The 25,733-nt window shown below is 44.2% G+C and overlaps 1 protein-coding gene across 2 annotated transcripts; it reads right to left on the reverse strand.

The window, feature by feature from the left end:
• On the reverse strand, window positions 1–25,733 carry gadl1 (glutamate decarboxylase like 1). 2 transcript variants are annotated; one of them, NM_001173933.1, is given in 14 exon segments: window positions 1–1,575; window positions 2,314–2,455; window positions 5,291–5,490; window positions 6,457–6,538; window positions 6,885–6,949; window positions 7,476–7,592; window positions 9,781–9,835; window positions 10,221–10,300; window positions 12,267–12,382; window positions 12,674–12,783; window positions 13,029–13,119; window positions 16,597–16,723; window positions 18,514–18,698; window positions 25,660–25,733. In NM_001173933.1, coding segments are annotated over 14 exon segments (1,575 nt in total). In that variant the 5' UTR covers window positions 25,691–25,733; the 3' UTR covers window positions 1–1,401.

The following is a 25,733-nucleotide window of genomic DNA, read 5'->3' on the forward strand; positions in this document are numbered from 1 at the left end:
TTCAGTAAACAAATGGTTTTATTTTCACAGATAAAGAAAATAAATAATTCTCAGTCAAACCTCATTGGTGCTGATCCATCTACAAAAAAAAACCACATACAGGCTTTTTTCAGACAACATATCTGAACAAAATGCTATTGGAACAAAACAAAACAACAGGAGAAAACAGAATGTCTTGCAAGAATATGATATGATGTATAGTACAGAATCCACGTATCCTAGTATTGTACACAGTACTTCATACATGTATAAAGTAAACACTGTTCTCTTCGATGGCAAGCTACAAAAAAAAAACACCTTCCTTTTAAGCCAACTGGTATAATGCATTATAAAGCTGGTATAATGCATTATAAATCAGCTGTAATGCATTAAGACTGGTTTGACCACTTAAATTGTGTTATTATCGTCTCATAGCAATGACTAAATAACAGGCATTTTGAGTCAGTTTAAAACAAGTAAGAAAGCATTTCATCTGTTGGCTTTAAGTAAAGTGTTGCTAAAGAAAACCGTTTATAAAACATAACAACGGTAGCCATTTTAAGATCTGTCTGATTTATGGAGGTGGACTCACAGTATCCAAACACTAGGTGTGCTACATTTTTTTTAAATTATTTTCAAAATCACAAAAGTTAATGCCGTGTGCAAGAAAATTCTTCAAAAGAGAAAATCCAAAATGAAAATAAAAGAACTAAAATACATTTAAAGCTCTTTCATGATATTACACATCAGTATTCTCTAAATATTATATATTAATCTCATCAAATAAAATACATATTTTAAGATTTATATAAATCTCTTACAATCAATTGGTATCGCTTAAAATCGTATCTCCTAAAATCTCTTCAAATATTTCAGCTTTTACTAAAAGTTGCACGCCTTGTTTTCTAACAGCAGTTATATTATAACAGTATTATATATTACCCTAAAAAAAGCACATCAACATAAAGGATAATTACTTTGAGTTTTTTTTATTTATCTGAAATTGGTTCCAATAAAGAGGTTGAATCCTCAAACCGTCAACGAGCTACTGAGTCTACTGTCTCATGGACTGACACACTGCCGGTCCTCAGATTTACAAATGGAATCCATAGTGAGCAGAAGAAACAAGAACTCGTTGGAGCCCTTTATGGAGACGGCCAATGGAAGGATGACTTGCTGAGGCTTCTGCACAACCCCGGGGCACCAAATAAGACAACAAGTTAACAAACTTCTTATAGGACGTTTGGGGTACCACCTCTTCCGTTTCACTCAGTTTCAAAACATGATCTCCTGTTTTCGTGCCTACTGAACATGACCCATGGGTTTTGTTTAAAATGGTACCCTATTCCCTGTATAGTGCACTACTTTTGACCAGGGCTCATTGAGGGAATAGGGTGCCATTTTGGACGTATCTCCGTGGGATCATAAGTCCATCCCCAGGCTGTGTATTTGGTCCAGCAGGAAGTCCATGTCTTCTCTGCTGACTTGAGGGCTAATGATGATCTGTCTGAAGAAGTTAGCCTTGTCTCCATGGGGCTGGTAGCCTACCATCATAGAGCCCTTCTTCATCATGCGCTCCTTAACCACTGGCGCCACCTGGGGGTAGGGAGTAGTACAGAACACTGTGAGATGGTGGAACTGGAAGATAAGGTATCAGTATTCCAGTAATCTCTCCTTCCTTCTGAAGTAAGAACTCATTCCCGTGTGAGAACATTGGATTGGTGTTTCCGTGTACCAGTCATTACCTTTCAAATGCATGAAGTCATGGCAGAAAGGAGACATTATTGGGACATAACCACAAGTCAAGTTGTATTTAGAGTCTCCACACACTGATCTAAGGTCCATTTCTGAATGGATTGGAGGAATATGGTCCCGCTTGACATCTGGTGTCAGTGGTGGGATCTGAACCCACGCCTCCGAAAGAGACTGGAGCATAAATCCTCATGGTTCGCTAACTATTGTCTCATTCATATCCTGTGAAATGGAATGTGGTTTTTTGTTTTTCAACATGAATTCATTCCTGAATTCAATTGTATTAACCTTTTTTGTGTTATTCACGACAGGGCTTCTGTTCATGTAGAAAAACACCACAGGAAAGGAGAGGATAGAGTTCTGGGCGGCAGGGTAGCCTAGTGGTTAGAGGGTTGGGCTAGTAACCGTAAAGGTTGCAAGTTTGAATCCCCGAGCTGACAAGGTAAAAATCTGTCGTTCTGCTCCTGAACAAGGCAGTTAACCCACTGTTCCTAGACCGTCATTGTAAATAAGAATTTGTTCTTAACTGACTTGCCTAGTTAAATAAAGGTAAAATATGAGGGGATGTCGTCTCTGACTTACCGCATGGACCTTTCTCCAGAACTCAGGTCCATCAGCCGTGTCCCTCAGACTGGGAGGAATGTACCAGAAACAGACGTTGGTGTACTCAGGCTCCATCACAAGACGGAATCCATCTCTCTTCTTGATCTCCTCGGCCAGATATCTACCAAAAGAGAAGGAAGTCAGAGTGTCAGAAATAATGATATAACACAACCGTACCAACACATTTCAGGCTAGAAGAGTTTTACTGAGCCATTTTTTTCAACAGTGCAAGACTGCAATGTGTCTTCTAGTCTGTCCAACACAGCGCTCCTGCTACATAGTCTTAGACAGACCCACCTATTTTATAACAAGTGAGTAATATCTTTCCTGTTGTCTATGTTTACATCACAGTAGTAGTCCTCCTGCTATCCTCTATACCACCACTAGAGGTCCCTGTCCTCCTGCTATCCTCTATACCACCGCTAGAGGTCCCTATCCTCCTGCTATCCTCTATACCACCACTAGAGGTCCCTGTCCTCCTGCTATCCTCTATACCACCACTAGAGGTCCCTGTCCTCCTGCTATCCTCTATACCACCACTAGAGGTCCCTGTCCTCCTGCTATCCTCTATACCACCACTAAAGGTCCCTGTCCTCCTGCTATCCTCTATACCACCACTAGAGGTCCCTGTCCTCCTGCTATCCTCTATACCACCACTAGAGGTCCCTATCCTCCTGCTATCCTCTATGCCACCACTAAAGGTCCCTGTCCTCCTGCTATCCTCTATACCACCACTAGAGGTCCCTGTCCTCCTGCTATCCTCTATACCACCACTAGAGGTCCCTGTCCTCCTGCTATCCTCTATACCACCACTAGAGGTCCCTGTCCTCCTGCTATCCTCTATACCACCACTAGAGGTCCCTGTCCTCCTGCTATCCTCTATACCACCACTAGAGGTCCCTGTCCTCCTGCTATCCTCTATACCACCACTAGAGGTCCCTGTCCTCCTGCTATCCTCTATACCACCACTAGAGGTCCCTGTCCTCCTGCTATCCTCTATACCACCACTAGAGGTCCCTGTCCTCCTGCTATCCTCTATACCACCACTAGAGGTCCCTGTCCTCCTGCTATCCTCTATACCACCACTAGAGGTCCCTGTCCTCCTGCCAAACAGGCGTGTATTCATTCCGATTCTGTTGAAAAACGTTTCTTAAAACGGAACGAAACAGGGATAAACATACCTGAATTTGTCCAATAGAAACTCTCGTTTGCAACTGTTGGACTAATGATTACACCCTGGATCAGCTAGATGCAGGTAAGAGGGTGGCGGTATTGAATGTGTCACTGTCTGTCACCTTAATTACTCAAATGCTTCTCTCTACCTCTGCACCTATATTGTAATCCTTCATTCATAGGCTAGGTTGTAGTAACCTCATGATGGGTATAGGGAACATTTGACTATCCTGTAGTAGCCTAAACCTATCCATGTTACATTGAACTGGGTGAACGGAATATGAATGACAGTCATCCAATATGACTGTAATAGAAATAAGGCCATTCTCATGGGGGAAAAAGGAATGGTCTTCCCTCATGTTAAACGGCACCAACCACCCTACTGAATCCTAAACAGCATTAGACAGATGACTGGAGCAGAGTGTCGTATAGCCCCCTATCTTAGTCCCACGGGCTATCAGTAGCAGTCTGAAAACAGCCTGGCCGCTGTCTGGTCTCGTGTCGTATATAACCCCCTATCTTAGTCCCACATACCCCCTGCAGTCAGTAGGTCCTGAACTGTAAAGGTGACCACAGGTCATCTGGATCAGAATAGATGAGAGGACAGCTAAAGGCCACACAGAATAGTTAAGGAACCCTGACCTGACCGTCATTTACTGCCAACAGCCCAGAAATAGAACCGGCTGCCCTCCAAATATACAGCTTGATTTCTAGGACTGCTTGAATACATGCAGTCTGCCAAGCCCTTTCTGCCTCTGTATTCTCCACTGTACACCTCGTCAGAAAGCTGTTGAGATGCTGTGGTTTCTCTTGTAGAAGATCTAACATTCCTCAGCCTGGGTTATATCTGTTAGAGGTATCCCAGGTGTAGGGTTTATTACTGTTATTACTCTCAGCGTATGGAAAACATACTGTTTGGATAGCAATGTTACTGTGTATAGACCAGAGGTGACCACAGTGTAGAGATGGAGCCTCCTGTCCTCCTGGAGAACTACCAGGCGGCTGTGCAGGCTTTTGCTTAAGCCCTGCTCTAACAGAGATGATTCAGCAGAAGTCTGCATACCTTAGTAGGTCGTCAGGGTTGGCCACCTTTTGCTATACAGTCTATTTGTAGCTAGCTACTGCTAGAGACACTGAGAGCAGGAAGCATTGGACAGATACTGATTGCATTCGATGCAGAGCCCTTCCCATCACTCTGTATTGCCCCCCCCCAAAAAAATACATTTGATCAAGCAACTTAAAAACACCATGAAACCATTTGAATCTAAAGACTTTAAAATATAAGATTTGTCATCAATCCCAACCCTTTTTGCTATAACGTTAAAGTAGTCTAGCTTCTAGGTGTAAGCTGATGGACTGGGCTATTAGCTGAATAGACAGGACCAGACAGGACCAGACAGGTCCAGACAGTCTGAGGGTGTATACTCATGGATGCTCCAGGATCATGTTCAAGGGCGGTAGGTAGCCTAGTGGTCAAAGTGTTGGGCAAGTAACCGAAAGGTTGCTAGATCGAATCCCCGAGCTGACAAGGTAAAAATCTATCGTTCTGCCCCTGAACAAGGCAGTTAACCCACTGTTCCTAGACTGTCATTGTATGGCCTGCCACTACAATGTACACTAAAGCTCATACATTAGGCCAGAACTGTAAGTATTTTACTGGACCAGAGCACAAACACATCTGGGACCAGGCTAGATAGATGAGTCTTCTATCAAGACTTTGGAGGAAAAATAAAAGAGAAAGAAAATGTTTTTTGTTTGTTGTCATAAGACGTTTCAAACTGACCTGGCCATAGCGAGGGCTCTGTCCACTCTCTCTTCCAGACCCTTGGTGCCGATGGCTTTCCACATCAGCCAGAACTTGAAGGCGTCGGGCTTACGGCTACACTGAATGGACTTGTCTCCCGTGTCATAGCTGACATCATAGAACTTATCCTGCTGGAAGAGGTAGGAGGCCTGGGCCGAGTGACACCGCTGCAGAAGATTCTAGAACAACGAAACACACAGAGAGAACACGTGAGTCTCTGGAGCAGAGTCTGGATAACGAGGAAGAGGTGGGAGGAGGAGGAGGAGGAGAAAGAGAAGGACGGAGAGGTGGGAGGAGGAGGAGGAGGAGGAGAAAGAGAAGGACGGAGAGGTGGGAGGAGGAGGAGGAGAAAGAGAAGGACGGAGAGGTGGGAGGAGGAGGAGGAGGAGAAAGAGAAGGACAGAGAGGTGGGAGGAGGAGGAGGAGGAGAAAGAGAAGGACGGAGAGGTGGGAGGAGGAGGAGGAGGAGGAAGAGAAGGACGGAGAGGTGGGAGGAGGAGGAGGAGGAGGAGGAGAAAGAGAAGGACAGAGAGGTGGGAGGAGGAGGAGGAGGAGGAGGAGAAAGAGAAGGACGGAGAGGTGGGAGGAGGAGGAGGAGGAGGAAGAGAAGGACGGAGAGGTGGGAGGAGGAGGAGGAAGAGAAGGACGGAGAGGTATTTGGTATTTTATAAGGATCGTCATTAGCTGTTACGACAGCAGCAGCTACTCTTCCTGGGGTCCACACATGACATAATACACAACATTCATTAATACAGAAAATGAATAGACAAGAACAGCTCAAGGACAGAATTACAATAAAACTAGTTCTAAAAGGCACACGTAGCTTACATCAATACCAATACATACACACAAACTATCTACGTCAAAGGAGGAGGAAGAGGAGAATGAGGGATAGAATGAGGAAGAGGAGGAAGATAATGAAGAGTAGGAGGAAGATAATGAAGAGGATGAGGAGAAACACAATGAGAAAGAGATTTCGCTACACTCACAATAACATCTGGTAACCATATGTATGTGACCAATACATTTTGATTTGATTTGACTTGAGGGGGAGGAGGATGAGGAAGATGAGGAAGGTGAGGAAGAAGAGGAAGAAGAGGAGGAGGAGAAGGCAGGGGAGGAAGAGGAGGCAGTGTTTATCATACCGTTTTGTCCCGAACCATGAATGCACAGCACTGTAGACCAGCCATCAGCATCTTGTGAGGATTCCATGCTACTGAGTTGGCTCTAAGAGGGAAACAAAGCAACAGAAAGGGGTTTAAAACCCTGTGTTACTATGAACAGTTTATACCTGTTGTCTTACTTCCACCTCCAGATATACCTGTTGTCTTACTTCCACCTCCAGATATACCTGTTGTCTTACTTCCACCTCCAGATATACCTGTTGTCTTACTTCCACCTCCAGATATACCTGTTGTCTTACTTCCACCTCCAGATATACCTGTTGTCTTACTTCCACCTCCAGATATACCTGTTGTCTTACTTCCACCTCCAGATATACCTGTTGTCTTACTTCCACCTCCAGATATACCTGTTGTCTTACTTCCACCTCCAGATATACCTGTTGTCTTACCTGTGAATTCCCTGTAGCAGGTATCTGTGTTTCTTAGACATCAGGGCTCCTCCTCCCCAACATGCCTACAGGAAGGACAGAGAAGAGACAGAGAAGAGACAGAGAAGAGACAGAGAAGAGACAGAGAACAGACAGAGAAGAGACCGAGAAGAGACAGAGAAGAGACAGAGAAGAGACAGAGAAGAGACAGAGAAGAGACAGAGAACAGACAGAGAAGAGACCGAGAAGAGACAGAGAAGAGACAGAGAACAGACAGAGAACAGACAGAGAAGAGACAGAGAAGAGACAGAGAAGAGACAGAGAACAGACAGAGAACAGACAGAGAAGAGACAGAGAAGAGACAGAGAAGAGACAGAGAAGAGACAGAGAAGAGACAGAGAAGAGACAGAGAACAGACAGAGAAGAGACCGAGAAGAGACAGAGAAGAGACAGAGAACAGACAGAGAAGAGACAGAGAACAGACAGAGAAGAGGGTGATTGAGTGAATGATTAAAGGAACAAACAAACTACTGAACAAATGCACAAATGGATTGATGGATCGATATATCAATAAATGAATGAAAGAATGATCTTTAATTAAGATCCACTTACATCTACATGCATCCAGAGATTGTGTCGTTCACAGATGTCAGCTATCTCCTCCAGCGGGTCGAAGGCCCCTAGTACGGTGGTCCCTGCTGTGGCGTTCACCATGAAGGGCAACGCTCCCTGTCAACAACAACAACAACAACAACAACAATATAATGTTACTCCAACATCCTGGTCATTAATACTATATACCATCAGAGGACAACAATATGTTACTCCATCACCCTGGTCATTAATACTATATTGCTGTTTCCTAACCATCACCATGGGTATATTCAACAGCAGTTCCATAACCTTCACCATGGGTATATTCAACAGCAGTTCCCTAACCATCACCATGGGTATATTCAACAGCAGTTCCCTAACCCTCACCATGGGTATATTCAACAGCAGTTTCCTAACCCTCACCATGGGTATATTCAACAGCAGTTCCTTAACCCTCACCATGGGTATATTCAACAGCAGTTCCCTAACCCTCACCATGGGTATAATCAACAGCAGTTCCCTAACCATCACCATGGGTATATTCAACAGCAGTTCCCTAACCATCACCATGGGTATATTCAACAGCAGTTCCCTAACCATCACCATGGGTATATTCAACAGCAGTTCCCTAACCTTCACCATGGGTATATTCAACAGCAGTTCCCTAACCCTCACCATGGGTATATTCAACAGCAGTTCCCTAACCATCACCATGGGTATATACAACAGCAGTTCCCTAACCATCACCATGGGTATATTCAACAGCAGTTCCCTAACCTTCACCATGGGTATAATCAACAGCAGTTCCCTAACCATCACCATGGGTATATTCAACAGCAGTTCCCTAACCCTCACCATGGGTATATTCAACAGCAGTTCCCTAACCCTCACCATGGGTATATTCAATAGCAGTTCCCTAACCATCACCATGGGTATATTCAACAGCAGTTCCCTAACCTTCACCATGGGTATATTCAACAGCAGTTCCCTAACCCTCACCATGGGTATATTCAACAGCAGTTCCCTAACCATCACCATGGGTATATTCAACAGCAGTTCCCTAACCATCACCATGGGTATATTCAACAGCAGTTCCCTAACCATCACCATGGGTATATTCAACAGCAGTTCCCTAACCATCACCATGGGTATATTCAACAGCACTTCCCTAACCCTCACCATGAGTATTTTCAACAGCAGTTCCCTAACCATCACCATGGGTATATTCAACAGCAGTTCCCTAACCATCACCATGGGTATATTTAACAGCAGTTCCCTAACCATCACCATGGGTATATTCAACAGCAGTTCCCTAACCCTCACCATGGGTATATTCAACAGCAGTTCCCTAACTCTCACCATGGGTATATTCAACAGCAGTTCCCTAACCATCACCATGGGTATATTCAACAGCAGTTCCCTAACCTTCACCATGGGTATATTCAACAGCAGTTCCCTAACCATCACCATGGGTATATTCAACAGCAGTTCCCTAACCATCACCATGGGTATATTCAACAGCAGTTCCCTAACCTTCACCATGGGTATATTCAACAGCAGTTCCCTAACCATCACCATGGGTATATTCAACAGCAGTTCCCTAACCATCACCATGGGTATATTCAACAGCAGTTCCCTAACCATCACCATGGGTATATTCAACAGCAGTTCCCTAACCATCACCATGGGTATATTCAACAGCAGTTCCCTAACCATCACCATGGGTATATTCAACAGCAGTTCCCTAACCATCACCATGGGTATATTCAACAGCAGTTCCCTAACCATCACCATGGGTATATTCAACAGCAGTTCCCTAACCATCACCATGGGTATATTCAACAGCAGTTCCCTAACCATCACCATGGGTATATTCAACAGCAGTTCCCTAACCATCACCATGGGTATATTCAACAGCAGTTCCCTAACCATCACCATGGGTATATTCAACAGCAGTTCCCTAACCATCACCATGGGTATATTCAACAGCAGTTCCCTAACCATCACCATGGGTATATTCAACAGCAGTTCCCTAACCATCACATGGGTATATTCAACAGCAGTTCCCTAACCATCACCATGGGTATATTCAACAGCAGTACCCTAACCATCACCATGGGTATATTCAACAGCAGTTCCCTAACCATCACCATGGGTATATTCAACAGCAGTTCCCTAACCATCACCATGGGTATATTCAACAGCAGTTCCCTAACCATCACCGTGGCTATATTCAACAGCAGTTCCCAGTTCCCGAATGTGTTTCATAACATATCTGACACCAAACAACTCTGCTGACTCCATTGACAGCTCTCCTTCTCACCTCATCTTTGGCTCTCTGTACTTGTTTCTCAAACTCCGCTGGAATCATCTTCCCTCTGAGAAACAAAGACACAAAGACATAGAAAGAAAGATGAACAAGGATTAGTAAAACCCAGGTGTCATAGTGACGCAGGTCAGTCATTGTGGACAGTGACAACAGAAGCGTGTGGTGTGGACAGTGGAAGTAACCGTGTAACTGTAGCAGTAACTAGCAGTAACTAGCCATAAGCATGTAATTGTAGCAGTAACCAGCAGTAACTGTAGCAGTAACTAGCAGTAACTAGCAGTAACTGTAGCAGTAACCAGCAGTAACCAGCAGTAACCGTGTAACTGTAGCAGTAACCAGCAGTAACCGTGTAACTGTAGCAGTAACCAGCAGTAACCAGCAGTAACCGTGTAACTGTAGCAGTAACCAGCAGTAACCAGCAGTAACCAGCATACCTCTTATCCGACGGGATCACATAAACATTGTTGGTGCCAATTCCCAGGAAAGCTGCTGCTTTGGAAACAGAGTAATGACACTGAAAATAACAAAGAGAGAAAAGTGTCACTGAGGGAGAACTGGTTAATCAACAAAATGACCAGTCTAGACAGGATCTACAATAAGGTGCTATATTAATGACCAGTCTAGACAGGATCCACAATAAGGTGCTATATTAATGACCAGTCTAGACAGGATCCACAATAAGGTGCTATATTAATGACCAGTCTAGACAGGATCCACAATAAGGTGCTATATTAATGACCAGTCTAGACAGGATCCACAATAAGGTGCTATATTAATGACCAGTCTAGACAGGATCCACAATAAGGTGCTATATTAATGACCAGTCTAGACAGGATCCACAATAAGGTGCTATATTAATGACCAGTCTAGACAGGATCCACAATAAGGTGCTATATTAATGACCAGTCTAGACAGGATCCACTATAAGGTGCTATATTAATGACCAGTCTAGACAGGATCCACAATAAGGTGCTATATTAATAACCAGTCTGGACAGGATCCACAATAAGGTGCTATATTAATGACCAGTCTAGACAGGATCCACAATAAGGTGCTATATTAATGACCAGTTTAGACAGGATCCACAATAAGGTGCTATATTAATGACCAGTCTAGACAGGATCCACAATAAGGTGCTATATTAATGACCAGTCTAGACAGGATCCACAATAAGGTGCTATATTAATGACCAGTCTAGACAGGATCCACAATAAGGTGCTATATTAATGACCAGTCTAGACAGGATCCACAATAAGGTGCTATATTAATGACCAGTCTAGACAGGATCCACTATAAGGTGCTATATTAATGACCAGTCTAGACAGGATCCACAATAAGGTGCTATATTAATAACCAGTCTGGACAGGATCCACAATAAGGTGCTATATTAATGACCAGTCTAGACAGGATCCACAATAAGGTGCTATATTAATGACCAGTTTAGACAGGATCCACAATAAGGTGCTATATTAATGACCAGTCTAGACAGGATCCACAATAAGGTGCTATATTAATGACCAGTCTAGACAGGATCCACAATAAGGTGCTATATGACCAGTCTAGACAGGATCCACAATAAGGTGCTATACAGACAGGGATTGTAATATATATGGTGTTTATAGTACTACACACACACACACACACAGGGATTATAAAACCATTTATTCAATATCTTTCAGAGCAACAGCTGGAACTGAGAAACTCCCTGATAGCTGTGTGGCTGTTGTGATATGTTATCATAAAGAACTGAGAAACTCCCTGATAGCTGTGTGGCTGTTGTTATATGTTATCATAAAGAACTGAGCAGACACCCACTATGATGTGATATCCCACCTCCAGACTCCTGATACGGACCAGCCTGGGACTGGGTAGTGCTGCTGACTGGAATCATTTGACAGATGTATTAAGTAGGTGTATTGACTCTTTTCAGACGCTCTTTGAAAAGGTACTAACTGGTGCTGGTCCACACCATGTACACTCACACCCCCTGGTATTATCAAACTGTTACCCTGAGCATAGGGCTGGTCCAAACCATGTACACTCACACCCCTTGGTATTATCAAACTGTTACCCTGAGCATAGGGCTGGTCCACACCATGTACACTCACACCCCCTGGTATTATCAAACTGTTACCCTGAGCATAGGGCTGGTCCACACCATGTACACTCACACCCCCTGGTATTATCAAACTGTTAGGGCTGCTGCATAATGTTCGCTTTGTATGGTGTTATAATATGTGTGTGTGTGTGTGTGTGTGTGTGTGTGTGTGTGTGTGTGTGTGTGTGTGTGTGTGTGTGTGTGTGTGTCGCTTTGTATGGTGTTCGCTTTGTATGGTGTTATAATGATAACAGGTGTTGGCCTGTGTGTGTGTGTGTGTGTGTGTGTGTGTGTGTGTGTGTGTGTGTGTGTGTGTGTGTGTGTGTGGTGTTAAAACAATAATAGGTGTTGGCCTGCCCTTTGTGTGTGTGTGTGTGTTTACCTCCTGAGATGTAAACATGACCAGTCTAGGCAAGGCAGACAGGCCCAGCACCTTCACATCAGGACAGTGGTGGTACCTGGCCACGTTCACAGCATACATGTTGGACACAGAGCCACCTGGAGAACACAGAGACAATCTCTCAGTAAGAAGATGATGAAGAAGATGAAGGATGAAGATGAAGAAGATGAAGAAAATGAAGAAGAAGAAGAAGGAGAAGAAGAGGATGATGAAGTAGAAGGGGAAGATGAGGAAGAAAATGAAGAGGAAGATGAAGATGAAGGGGAAGATGAGGAAGAAAATGAAGAACAAGATGAAGAACAAGATGAGGAAGAAGAAGATGAAGAAGGAGAAGAAGAAGAAGATGAAGATGGAGAAGAAGAAGATGTCAGTCTGTGTGGTTTCCATACCTGGGCTGAAGATGCCGTCCCCTCCTTCCTGCCATCCAATGATCTCAATCATCTTCTTTAGGACGGCCTCCTCTGTCAGCAGGAACACTGGAGCCACCTCGTATGTGTACCTGCCAAGACAAACAACATGTGCAGTCACTGATTCACCTGCTCTCACCTGAGCTACATACTATCCAATCAATCATCAAGAACGAGCTACAGACACTTCTGAAATGAATAGCAGAATAGTTGTCATTGATATAATTTCAGTAATCATAAAATCCCACATCCCTTGTCAGGCACAGTTATACAGTGAGTATGAGTACATGGTGACAGACCACTCAGATCATATGATATGGTAAGATATAATACTCACAGACTGGGGTTGATAGCTTCTGTGATGAATCGACCCACTAGTGAATAAGGGTCCATGCCTGCATAGAGCTGGTTGAAGAAGAGAGGATGTCCTGCATATACAAACACACAAGGTTTGATTCAATCACAACTAAGTTTCCAGGTTTTCCAGAAAATCCTGGTCGGAAGATTCCCGGGATCAGGAGAGAATAAGCAAGAAATCCAGATACTCCAAACAGGATTTCTGGAGAAGCTGGGAAAATTTACCGTAATTTTGCAACCCAAATCAGAACCTACAGTTGTCAGATATTAATTTGACCAGTATTGTCGCAGCAAAATATGCCTTCAGCAACAGGATTTAATCGGTGGTTAGGCTATTAGCTTCAAGAAAAGTGGAATACTGTTAATATAATCGTGTGTTAGTGTGGGTTTTCACTGAATTTATGTAAATCATGAAGATTCAGGAAGGAGGAAGATTCTCAGCAACAAAAGAGTGATCAAACTAAGATCCTACATCTGTAAAGGCTTTAGCTCGACAGGCTAGCAAAGTCTTGTGGATTCACAGCAGAACCTGGGATTCAAACTCCTATCGTTCACATGTGTAAACAGAGGTGCTTAACTTGCACTCTGCTGCATCCACTGGCACTAAGGAACATTTCTCAGTCTATTCCCGACAGACTGCTATTCCTGACACATACATTGAGACGTGAGACGAGGAGTGTGCCAGCGTTGCCCTGTTTCCTGTGTCAATGTTTCTATATAAAGTACATCATATTGTGTTTTAGGGTCTGACTGGACCAGGCTAGATGCAGGACACAGCAGCTCAGATGTCAGGGACTGAGAGCGTTAAGGGGCTGGGAGGGTTAAGAGGCTGGGAGGCTGGGAGGGTGAAGAGGCTGGGAGCGTTAAGAGGCTGGGAGGGTTAAGGGACTGGGAGGGTTAAGAGGCTGGGAGGGTTAAGGGGCTGGGAGGGTTAAGAGGCTGGGAGGGTTAAGGGGCTGGGAGGGTTAAGGGGCTGGGAGGGTTAAGGGGCTGGGAGGGTTAAAGGGCTGGGAGGGTTAAGAGGCTGGGAGGGTTAAGAGGCTGGGAGGGTTAAGGGACTAGGAGGGTTAAGAGGCTGGGAGGAGCTACTGTTGCTAGCTTGATGATTTACAGCCTGGGTTGGATAGGGATGGGTTAGTGTATCTAGTGTGAGTACAGTTGGTAGAGCATGGTGCTTTCCAACACCAGGATTGTGGGTTCTATTCCCAGGGCCAACCATATGTAAAATGTATGACTGTAAGGGTCTGCTAAAAATATGGCATTTAGTACAGTAACCCTACCCTAATGTTAGCTATCTTTAACCCTACCCTAATGTTAGCTATCTTTAACCCTACCCTAATGTTAGCTAACTTTAACCCTACCCTAATGTTAGCTATCTTTATCCCTACCCTAATGTTAGCTATCTTTAACCCTACCCTAATGTTAGCTAACTTTAACCCTACCCTAATGTTAGCTATCTTTAACCCTACCCTAATGTTAGCTATCTTTAACCCTACCCTAATGTTAGCTATCTTTAACCCTACCCTAATGTTAGCTAACTTTAACCCTACCCTAATGTTAGCTATCTTTATCCCTACCCTAATGTTAGCTATCTTTAACCCTACCCTAATGTTAGCTAACTTGAACCCTACCCCAATGTTAGCTAACTTTAACCCTACCCTAATGTTAGCTAACTTTAACCCTACCCTAATGTTAGCTAACTTTAACCCTAACCTAATGTTAGCTATCTTTAACCCTACCCTAATGTTAACTAACTTTAACCCTACCCTAATGTTAGCTATCTTTAACCCTAACCTAATGTTAGCTATCTTTAACCCTACCCTAATGTTAGCTAACTTTAACCCTACCCTAATGTTAGCTAACTTTAACCCTAACCTAATGTTAGCTAACTTTAACCCTACCCTAATGTTAGCTAACTTTAACCCTACCCTAATGTTAGCTAACTTTAACCCTACCCTAATGTTAGCTAACTTTAACCCTACCCTAATGTTAGCTAACTTTAACCCTACCCTAATGTTAGCTAACTTTAACCCTACCCTAATGTTAGCTAATTTTAACCCTAACCTAATGTTAGCTAAATTTAACCCTAACCTAATGGTAGCTAACTTTTACCCTACCCTAATGTTAGCTAACTTTAACCCTACCCTAATGTTAGCTAACTTTAACCCTACCCTAATGTTAGCTAACTTTAACCCTACCCTAATGTTAGCTAACTTTAACCCTAACCTAATGTTAGCTAACTTTAACCCTACCCTAATGTTAGCTAACTTTAACCCTACCCTAATGTTAGCTAACTTTAACCCTACCCTAACGTTAGCTATCTTTAACCCTGCCCTAATGTTAGCTAACTTTAAACCTACACTAATGTTAGCTATCTTTAACCCTACCCTAATGTTAGCTAACTTTAACCCTACCCTAATGTTAGCTAACTTTAACCCTACCCTAATGTTAGCTAACTTTAACCCTAACCTAATGTTAGCTAACTTTAACCCTAACCTAATGTTAGCTAACTTTAACCCTACCCTAATGTTAGCTAACTTTAACCCTACCCTAATGTTAGCTATCTTTAACCCTGCCCTAATGTTAGCTAACTTTAACCCTACCCTAATGTTATCTATCTTTAACCCTACCCTAATGTTAGCTAACTTTAACCCTACCCTAATGTTAGCAAACTTTAACCCTACCCTAATGTTAGCTAACTGGGGAGTTTTAGTTTGAAGGTTAGTTGTTTGACAGAGCTGGTTGACAGGGGTTTTACATTTGTGGTCTGGCTGGACCAGGCTAGGTGGGGGTCAAGGGAGCTCAGATGTCAGGGGCCGGGAGGTTTAAGGGGCCGGGAGTGTTAAGGGGCCAGAAGGTTTAAGGGGCCGGGAGTGTTAAGGGGCTGGGACGGTTATGAAGGATGGGCTACTGTCGCTAGTTTGATGATTAACAGCCTGGGTTGGATAGGATAACGCTGGGTTGATTAACAGCCTGGGTTGGATAGGATAACGCTGGGTGGATTAACAGCCTGGGTTGGATAGGATAACGCTGGGTGGATTAACAGCCTGGGTTGGATAGGATAACGCTGGGTGGAAGGATGGGAGCTACTATCGCTATAGCCTGTATTGTCCAGTAGCTAGCGTAAGTGCAGTGAGGGTGGCTAACTAGGGTCTAGCTAGTTAATTATGTAACATAGCTGACTGGGGAGTTTAGAGGGAGTCTGGGCTGGAGAATTTGAAGGTTAGTTGGTTAACAGACCTGGTTGACAAGGGTTTTAAATGTGGGGTTTGGCTGGGGGTTTTCAAGGTTAGGGATTGGCTGCATGGGGATTAGGGTTGAGCTGTTTCCTACCAGTCTTGACACTGTATCATATGGCAAAAGAGAGACTGGGCTGGAGAGTTAGAAGGTTAGGGTTTAGGACAGGTTTGGGATGAAGCTCATTGGTATCTTTTTAAAGAGTCCGGGTTTTGAAAGTCAGGGTTTGGATGGGGGGGGGGGGGGTGGGTCAGGGTTTGGCTGAGGTCTGGGGGTTCAGATTTTAAATCAGGGTTGAGCTGGGTTCTTACCGGTCTTGACACTGTATCGGATGGCATCCCGACAGCGCTGCAGTATCTGGGGGTGTGCCTCGCCTCCTTCCCTCAGCTCTAGGTCTAATAGGTCCTTCAGCTGCTCCGGAGAGCGCCACTCACACACCTGTTATACGGGAGAGAAGGAAATAGACTTTGGGTGTTTCTCAAAATGCATACTACCGTGCTAAGAGCACGCAAATTAGAGCACGGGACGGTGGGAGTATGAGTCCAAATCATAGTTTGCAAAACGGAGCACGGAGGGCCCTTCTCGAATGCGTACTCCGTTTGTACATATTCTGAAGCATGCATCGATACAAGCTGCAACGGAAAGTATGCACAGAAATATGATGCAACCGTGTTAAAAATGATGCAACATTTCTTCATCTCATTCACATCTCATATGTTGGCTGACTACAATATTTTATCTTGCTACGTTAATGAATACATGCTGTATTCATTTTGGCATGTTTACTTGCCTACAATACCCACTGTAGTGTGTGTAAATCGCAAGCCCATAGTAAGTCAAAAGGGCTAACTGTCTTTCTACTACTGTTAGCTAGCCACAGAGAATTGTTAACTAGCTAGCTACCCACAAAGACATGACACCTAAAACGTTTTGCTTTGTGTATATCTTGTTTGGTCTCTATTGTTGCCATTGTCCTGTCTGGAAGAAGGGTCAGTGAATGGGGAGGTGCAGCGTGAGGTAATACAGTAGGGGGAGTACTTCTCAAGTGTAATGTTTTATGTGTTTTCCACACTCTCGTCCTCACAAGAACGTACTCTGAGAATGCACTCAGAGCATGAGAGTATGGAGCGCGGTAGGTAGTATGCATATTGATAAACACCCTTCAAGTTATATAGTGAAAATGGTGCCATTTCAGACTGTCCCCTCCACTAGATGTTTGTTTACCTTATCCTTGACGTCAGACAAACTACCTGGGCCTATTCACCATCCATAAAGAACATGTACTGTATATCAATCAAATCGAATCTAATTTTACAGTAGCTATTACAGTGAAAACATACCATGTTATTGTTTGAGGAGAGTGCACAGTTATGAACTTGAAAATGTATATATTGACATTTGGGCAGACTTGATACAACATTTTGAACATAAATGCAATGGTTCAATGGATCAGTCTAAAACTTTGCACATACACTGCTGCCATCTAGTGGCCAAAATCTAAATTGCACCTGGAGTCCTAAGTCAGATCATGGCCTTTCTCTTGCATTTCAAAGATGATGGAACAAAAAAATTCATGTTTTTTTCTTTGTATTATCTTTTACCAAATCTATTGTGTTATATTCTCCTACATTAATTTCAAATTTCCACAAACTTCAAAGTGTTTCTTTTCAAATGGTACCAATAATATGCATATCGTTGCTTCAGGTCCTGAGCTACAGGCAGTTAGATTTGGGTTTGTCATTGTACGCGAAAATTGAAAAAAAGGGTCCGATCCTTTAACCAACAATGCAGTTTTAAGAAAAATAAGAGTTAAGAAAATACTTACTAAGTAAACTAAAGTTTTAAAAAATTATAATAATAAAGTAACACAATAAAATAACAATAAAGAGGCTATGTACAGGATGTACGTTACCGAGCCAATGTGCGGGGGTACAGGTTAGTCGAGGTAAATAAGGTAATATATACATGTAGGTAGGGGTAAAGCGACTATGCATCGATAATAAACAGCGAGTAGCAGCAATGTAAAAAAAAAAAAGGAGGGTCAATGGGTCAATGCAAATAGTCCGGGTGGCCATTTACCTGATAAATTCTTATACAGGTCCATTCCCTATTGTTTGAAAAATAAACTCCAGCATTCTGGTATACTTCACAACAGATCTAATTTTCCTTTATGCATCCTGGGACTGGAAGTGCATGGTGTGAGAAAGAATTGGAAAAGAGATGTTTACCTTCTCCTTGACGTCAGTAGCCTTCCAGACGGCCTCCTCCATGATGATGGGCATGGCTTCTCTGAGGAAGCTCTCTGCTTCCCGGATGTCCAGCGTGGGGCCGTTCAGAGTCACCCCGTCCACAAGCACTGGGGGCCTCTTCCCCTTGGGCTCCGCAGGGCTCTCTGAGGCCTTACTAGAGGTATCTGGGGGTAGGAGATAACAGACAGAAAAGTCAATACTAGAGGTATGTATCTGGGGGTAGGAGATAACAGACAGTAATGTCAATACCAGAGGTCTGATGGTCAGATAGAGGGTTAGATGGAGATAACAGGTCAGTTCGTGGTTCTAATGGTCTCTCTGGCTGGGGTCTTACTAGGGGTCTAGTGGTCTCTCTGGCTGGGGTCTTACTAGGGGTCTAGTGGTCTCTCTTGCTGGGGTCTACTAGGGGTCTAGTGGTCTCTCTGGCTGGGGTCTACTAGGGGTCTAATGGTCTCTCTGGCTGGGGTCTACTAGGGGTCTGGTGGTCTCTCTGGCTGGGGTCTTACTAGGGGTCTGGTGGTCTCTCTGGCTGGGGTCTACTAGGGGTCTGGTGGTCTCTCTTGCTGGGGTCTTACTAGGGGTCTAGTGGTTTCTCTGGCTGGGGTCTACTAGGGGTCTAGTGGTCTCTCTGGCTGGGGTCTTACTAGGGGTCTAGTGGTCTCTCTGGCTGGGGTCTACTAGGGGTCTAGTGGTCTCTCTGGCTGGGGTCTTACTAGGGGTCTAGTGGTCTCTCTGGCTGGGGTCTACTAGGGGTCTAGTGGTCTCTCTGGCTGGGGTCTACTAGGGGTCTAGTGGTCTCTCTTGCTGGGGTCTTACTAGGGGTCTAGTGGTCTCTCTGGCTGGGGTCTTACTAGGGGTCTAGTGGTCTCTCTGGCTGGGGTCTACTAGGGGTCTAGTGGTCTCTCTTGCTGGGGTCTACTAGGGGTCTAGTGGTCTCTCTGGCTGGGGTCTACTAGGGGTCTAGTGGTCTCTCTGGCTGGGGTCTACTAGGGGTCTAGTGGTCTCTCTTGCTGGGGTCTTACACGGGTCTAGTGGTCTCTCTGGCTGGGGTCTTACTAGGGGTCTAGTGGTCTCTCTGGCTGGGGTCTACTAGGGGTCTAGTGGTCTCTCTGGCTGGGGTCTACTAGGGGTCTAGTGGTCTCTCTGGCTGGGGTCTTACTAGGGGTCTAGTGGTCTCTCTGGCTGGGGTCTACTAGGGGTCTAGTGGTCTCTCTGGCTGGGGTCTACTAGGGGTCTAGTGGTCTCTCTTGCTGGGGTCTTACTAGGGTTTTCTGGTGGTTCTACAGTTCATATGTATTTATTTATTGATTTTATTTAACCTTTATTTAACATATAATAGTGTCAATAGTTTGTCAACAGCTGGTGATAAAAAGCACTTCATTGGATGACACACTTGAACAGGTACATACAGAACAGTACAATCATAGCCAGACTACAGCTGACTAGGGGCCTCAGGGTCAGAGTAACACTGCTACTGTAGATGGCCCTCTAATACAGCTGTAACACTGTAGATGACCCTCTAATACAGCTAGTAACACTGCTACTGTAGATGGCCCTCTAATACAGCTGTAACACTGCTACTGTAGATGGCCCTCTAATACAGCTAGTAACACTGCTACTGTAGATGGCCCTCTAATACAGCTAGTAACACTGCTACTGTAGATGGCCCTCTAATACAGATGTAACACTGCTACTGTAGATGGCCCTCTAATACAGCTGTAACACTGTAGATGACCCTCTAATACAGCTAGTAACACTGCTACTGTAGATGGCCCTCTAATACAGCTGTAACACTGCTACTGTAGATGGCCCTCTAATACAGCTAGTAACACTGCTACTGTAGATGGCCCTCTAATACAGCTGTAACACTGCTACTGTAGATGACCCTCTAATACAGCTAGTAACACTGTAGATGGCCCTCTAATACAGCTGTAACACTGTAGATGGCCCTCTAATACAGCTGTAACACTGCTACTGTAGATGGCCCTCTAATACAGCTGTAATACTGTAGATGGCCCTCTAATACAGCTGTAACACTGCTACTGTAGATGGCCCTCTAATACAGCTAGTAACACTGTAGATGGCCCTCTAATACAGCTGTAACACTGCTACTGTAGATGACCCTCTAATACAGCTGTAACACTGCTACTGTAGATGACCCTCTAATACCGCTGTAACACTGCTACTGTAGATGACCCTCTAATACAGCTGTAACACTGCTACTGTAGATGGCCCTCTAATACAGCTAGTAACACTGCTACTGTAGATGGCCCTCTAATACAGCAGTAACACTGCTACTGTAGATGGCCCTCTAATACAGCTGTAATACTGTAGATGGCCCTCTAATACAGCTGTAATACTGTAGATGGCCCTCTAATACAGCTAGTAACACTGCTACTGTAGATGGCCCTCTAATACAGCAGTAACACTGCTACTGTAGATGGCCCTCTAATACAGCTAGTAACACTGCTACTGTAGATGGCCCTCTAATACAGCTAGTAACACTGCTACTGTAGATGGCCCTCTAATACAGCTGTAACACTGTAGATGACCCTCTAATACAGCTAGTAACACTGCTACTGTAGATGGCCCTCTAATACAGCTGTAACACTGCTACTGTAGATGACCCTCTAATACAGCTGTAACACTGCTACTGTAGATGACCCTCTAATACAGCTAGTAACACTGCTACTGTAGATGGCCCTCTAATACCGCTGTAACACTGCTACTGTAGATGGCCCTCTAATACAGCTGTAACACTGCTACTGTAGATGGCCCTCTAATACAGCTAGTAACACTGCTACTGTAGATGGCCCTCTAATACAGCTGTAACACTGCTACTGTAGATGGCCCTCTAATACAGCTGTAACACTGCTACTGTAGATGGCCCTCTAATACAGCTAGTAACACTGCTACTGTAGATGGCCCTCTAATGCAGCTAGTAACACTGCTACTGTAGATGGCCCTCTAATACAGCTGTTTTAGTACTATATCTCTTGACGCAATGATGAAAATAATCATGGCCTCCAAACCCTCAAGCTGCATACTGGACCCTATTCCAACTAAACTACTGAAAGAGCTGCTTCCTGTGCTTGGCCCTCCTATGTTGAACATAATAAACGGCTCTCTATCCACCGGATGTGTACCAAGCTCACTAAAAGTGGCAGTAATAAAGCCTCTCTTGAAAAAGCCGAATCTTGATCCAGAAATTATAAAAAACTATCGGCCTATATCGAATCTTCCATTCCTCTCCAAAATTTTAGAAAAAGCTGTTGCACAGCAACTGACTGCCTTCCTGAAGACAAACAATGTATACGAAACGCTTCAGTCTGGTTTTAGACCCCATCATAGCACTGAGACTGCACTTGTGAAGGTGGTAAATGACCTTTTAATGACGTCAGACCGAGGCTCTGCATCTGTCCTCGTGCTCCTAGATCTTAGTGCCGCTTTTGATACCATCGATCACCACATTCTTTTGGAGAGATTGGAAACCCAAATTGGTCTACATGGACAAGTTCTGGCCTGGTTTAGATCTTATCTGTCGGAAAGATATCAGTTTGTCTCTGTGAATGGTTTGTCCTCTGACAAATCAATTGTAAATTTCGGTGTTCCTCAAGGTTCCGTTTTAGGACCACTATTGTTTTCACTATATATTTTACCTCTTGGGGATGTCATTCGAAAACATAATGTTAAATTTCACTGCTATGCAGACGACACACAGCTGTACATTTCAATGAAACATGGTGAAGCCCCAAAATTGCCCTCGCTAGAAGCCTGTGTTTCAGACATAAAGAAGTGGATGGCTGCAAACTTTCTACTTTTAAACTCGGACAAAACAGAGATGCTTGTTCTAGGTCCCAAGAAACAAAGAGATCTTCTGTTGAATCTGACAATTAATCTGGATGGTTGTACAGTCGTCTCAAATAAAACTGTGAAGGACCTCGGCGTTACTCTGGACCCTGATCTCTCTTTTGAAGAACATATCAAGACTGTTTCAAGGACAGCTTTTTTCCATCTACGTAACATTGCAAAAATCAGAAATTTTCTGTCCAAAAATGACGCAGAAAAATTAATCCATGCTTTTGTTACTTCTAGGCTGGACTACTGCAATGCTCTACTTTCCGGCTACCCGGATAAAGCACTAAATAAACTTCAGTTAGTGCTAAATACGGCTGCTAGAATCCTGACTAGAACCAAAAAATTTGATCATATTACTCCAGTGTTAGCCTCCCTACACTGGCTTCCTGTTAAGGCAAGGGCTGATTTCAAGGTTTTACTGCTAACCTACAAAGCATTACATGGGCTTGCTCCTACCTATCTTTCCGATTTGGTCCTGCCGTACATACCTACACGTACGCTACGGTCACAAGACGCAGGCCTCCTAATTGTCCCTAGAATTTCTAAGCAAACGGCTGGAGGTAGGGCTTTCTCCTATAGACCTCCATTTTTATGGAATGGTCTGCCTACCAATGTGAGAGACGCAGACTCAGTCTCAACCTTTAAGTCTTTACTGAAGACTTATCTCTTCAGTAGGTCCTATGATTAAGTATAGTCTGGCCCAGGAGTGTGAAGGTGAACGGAAAGGCTGGAGCAACGAACCGCCCTTGCTGTCTCTGCCTTGCCGGTTCCCCTCTTTCCACTGGGATTCTCTGCCTCTAACCCTTTTACAGAGGCTGAGTCACTGGCCTACTGGTGTTCTTCCATGCCGTCCATGGGAGGGGTGCGTCACTTGAGTGGGTTGAGTCACTGACGTGGTCTTCCTGTCTGGGTTGGCGCCCCCCCTTGGGTTGTGCCATGGCGGAGATCGTTGTGGGCTATACTCGGCCTTGTCTTAGGACGGTAAGTTGGTGGTTGGAGACATCCCTCTAGTGGTGTGGGGGCTGTGCTTTGGCAAAGTGGGTGGGGTTATATCCTGCCTGTTTGGCCCTGTCCGGGGTATCATCGGATGGGGCCACAGTGTCTTCTGATCCCTCCTGTCTCAGCCTCCAGTATTTATGCTGCAGTAGTTTATGTGTCGGGGGCTAGGGTCAGTCTGTTACATCTGGAGTATTTCTCTTGTCTTATCCGGTGTCCTGTGTGTATTTAAATATGCTCTCTCTAATTCTCTCTTTCTCTCTTTCTGTCTTTCTCTCGGAGGACCTGAGCCCTAGGACCATGCCTCAGGACTACCTGGTATGATGACTCCTTGCTGTCCCCAGTCCACCTGGCCGTGCTGCTGCTCCAGTTTCAACTGTTCTGCCTGCGGCTATGGAACCCTGACCTGTTCACCGGACGTGCTTGTTGCACCCTCGACAACTACTATGATTATTATTATTTGACCATGCTGGTCATTTATGAACATTTTAACATTTTAACATTTTGACCATGTTCTGTTATAATATCCACCCTGCACAGCCAGAAGAGGACTGGCCACCCCTCATAGCCTGGTTCCTCTCTAGGTTTCTTCCTAGGTTTTTGGCCTTTCTAGGGAGTTTTTCCTAGGGAGTTTTTCCTAGCCACCGTGCTTCTTTCACATGCTTTGCTTGCTGTTTGGGGTTTTAGGCTGGGTTTCTGTACAGCACTTTGAGAATATCAGCTGATGTACGAAGGGCTATATAAAAATAAATTTGATTTGATTTGATTTGAGCTGTACCACTGCTACTGTAGATGGCCCTCTAATACAGCTGTAACACTGCTACTGTAGATGGCCCTCTAATACAGCTGTAACACTGCTACTGTAGATGGCCCTCTAATACAGCTGTAACACTGCTACTGTAGATGGCCCTCTAATACAGCTGTAACACTGTAGATGGCCCTCTAATACAGCAGTAACACTGCTACTGTAGATGGCCCTCTAATACCGCTGTAACACTGCTACTGTAGATGGCCCTCTAATACAGCTGTAACACTGCTACTGTAGATGGCCCTCTAATACAGCTGTAACACTGCTACTGTAGATGACCCTCTAATACAGCTAGTAACACTGCTACTGTAGATGACCCTCTAATACAGCTGTAACACTGCTACTGTAGATGGCCCTCTAATACAGCTGTAACACTGCTACTGTAGATGGCCCTCTAATACAGCTGTAACACTGCTACTGTAGATGGCCCTCTAATACAGCTAGTAACACTGCTACTGTAGATGCATCCAAAAAGGCATCCTATTCTTGTGCACTACTTTTGAGCATGGGTCCTGGTCATAAGTACACTACATAGGGAATATGGAGGCCATTTAGGACGCACACTGTAACTCAAGCCTTATTTCAGCTGTGACGCATTCTGTAAGCTCACTGTTATTTACTGGCGTCTCCGTTTGGCTAAGGATGTTACAAGAATATCCACCGCTCATTCCTGACTGACCACTGACTGGGGGCTGCAAATCAAATGGCCCTGGTCTAAAGTAGTGCACTACATGGTGAATACGGTGCCAATCAGGCCACACACAGACAATAATGACAGACAGGATAACTGTCATCCACTTTATACTGTTTATAGCCTATAGCCTAGCATATGCTGTCCAATAACCTGCGAAATGGAACGGTACATGCGTGAGACACGTAGCTACTGCGCTACTGGCGCACCTTGCAGCTCCTGTCCACGGTTGGTTCACGCTACCTCAAAACGGGGCAGACAGTCTTACACTGTGCGTTCTGTGACAGACCGGCTCTTTCTTTCTTTCCCCAACATAGCAAGTTAGGCTACTGATGAAAATAACGCATTTCAAACAATTAAGTATTACATTGTATCTACTTATTATGCAAAGGTCTATTCTATTCAATACCTCCGCAGAGAGACACCTTGCCAGGGCGACTTTCCCCGCTGCCCATCTTCCGGAGCACAGGGCGCTGAGCAGCGTGTGAACAGGTGATGTCTGACCCGACCAGATAGAGGGCGCTGGGTGACATTATAGTACACTGACGTAAATTCATTCTAAAGACATTGTGACAACTTCTATTCTCCAGGCAAAACGCACTAAAATGTCCACATATTGTATTTTTTTATTTTGAGAGAACAGTAAACATTTCAATTCAATATATAGCTAATGATAATCAATATATATTTGCAAATAACATGAAATGCTCCTTCATTAGCCTAACAAACATGTAATAACGAAGGAATAAAGCGAAATAGCAGTCCAACATACCGTTCAAATGTCTTTCATTCGTCGGCGCCATTGTTCATTTATGGTATAATTGATTGGTCTCAAACAGCTCCGAT

Source organism: Salmo salar, chromosome ssa02, assembly GCF_905237065.1.
Source record: "Salmo salar chromosome ssa02, Ssal_v3.1, whole genome shotgun sequence".
Taxonomy (NCBI): domain Eukaryota; kingdom Metazoa; phylum Chordata; class Actinopteri; order Salmoniformes; family Salmonidae; genus Salmo; species Salmo salar.

Bases quoted from the DNA above. Each gene is read 5' to 3' on its own strand.
- gadl1 (XM_045696230.1), bottom strand. From the start codon at position 25,420: ATGTCACCCAGCGCCCTCTATCTGGTCGGGTCAGACATCACCTGTTCA. The intron at 13,120-16,596 runs GTAAGAACCCAG...TTGTATATGCAG, and splicing joins CCGATACAGTGTCAAGACCG to GACATCCTCTCTTCTTCAAC. The intron at 6,950-7,475 runs GTAAGTGGATCT...TCCTTCCTGTAG, and splicing joins ATCTCTGGATGCATGTAGAT to GCATGTTGGGGAGGAGGAGC.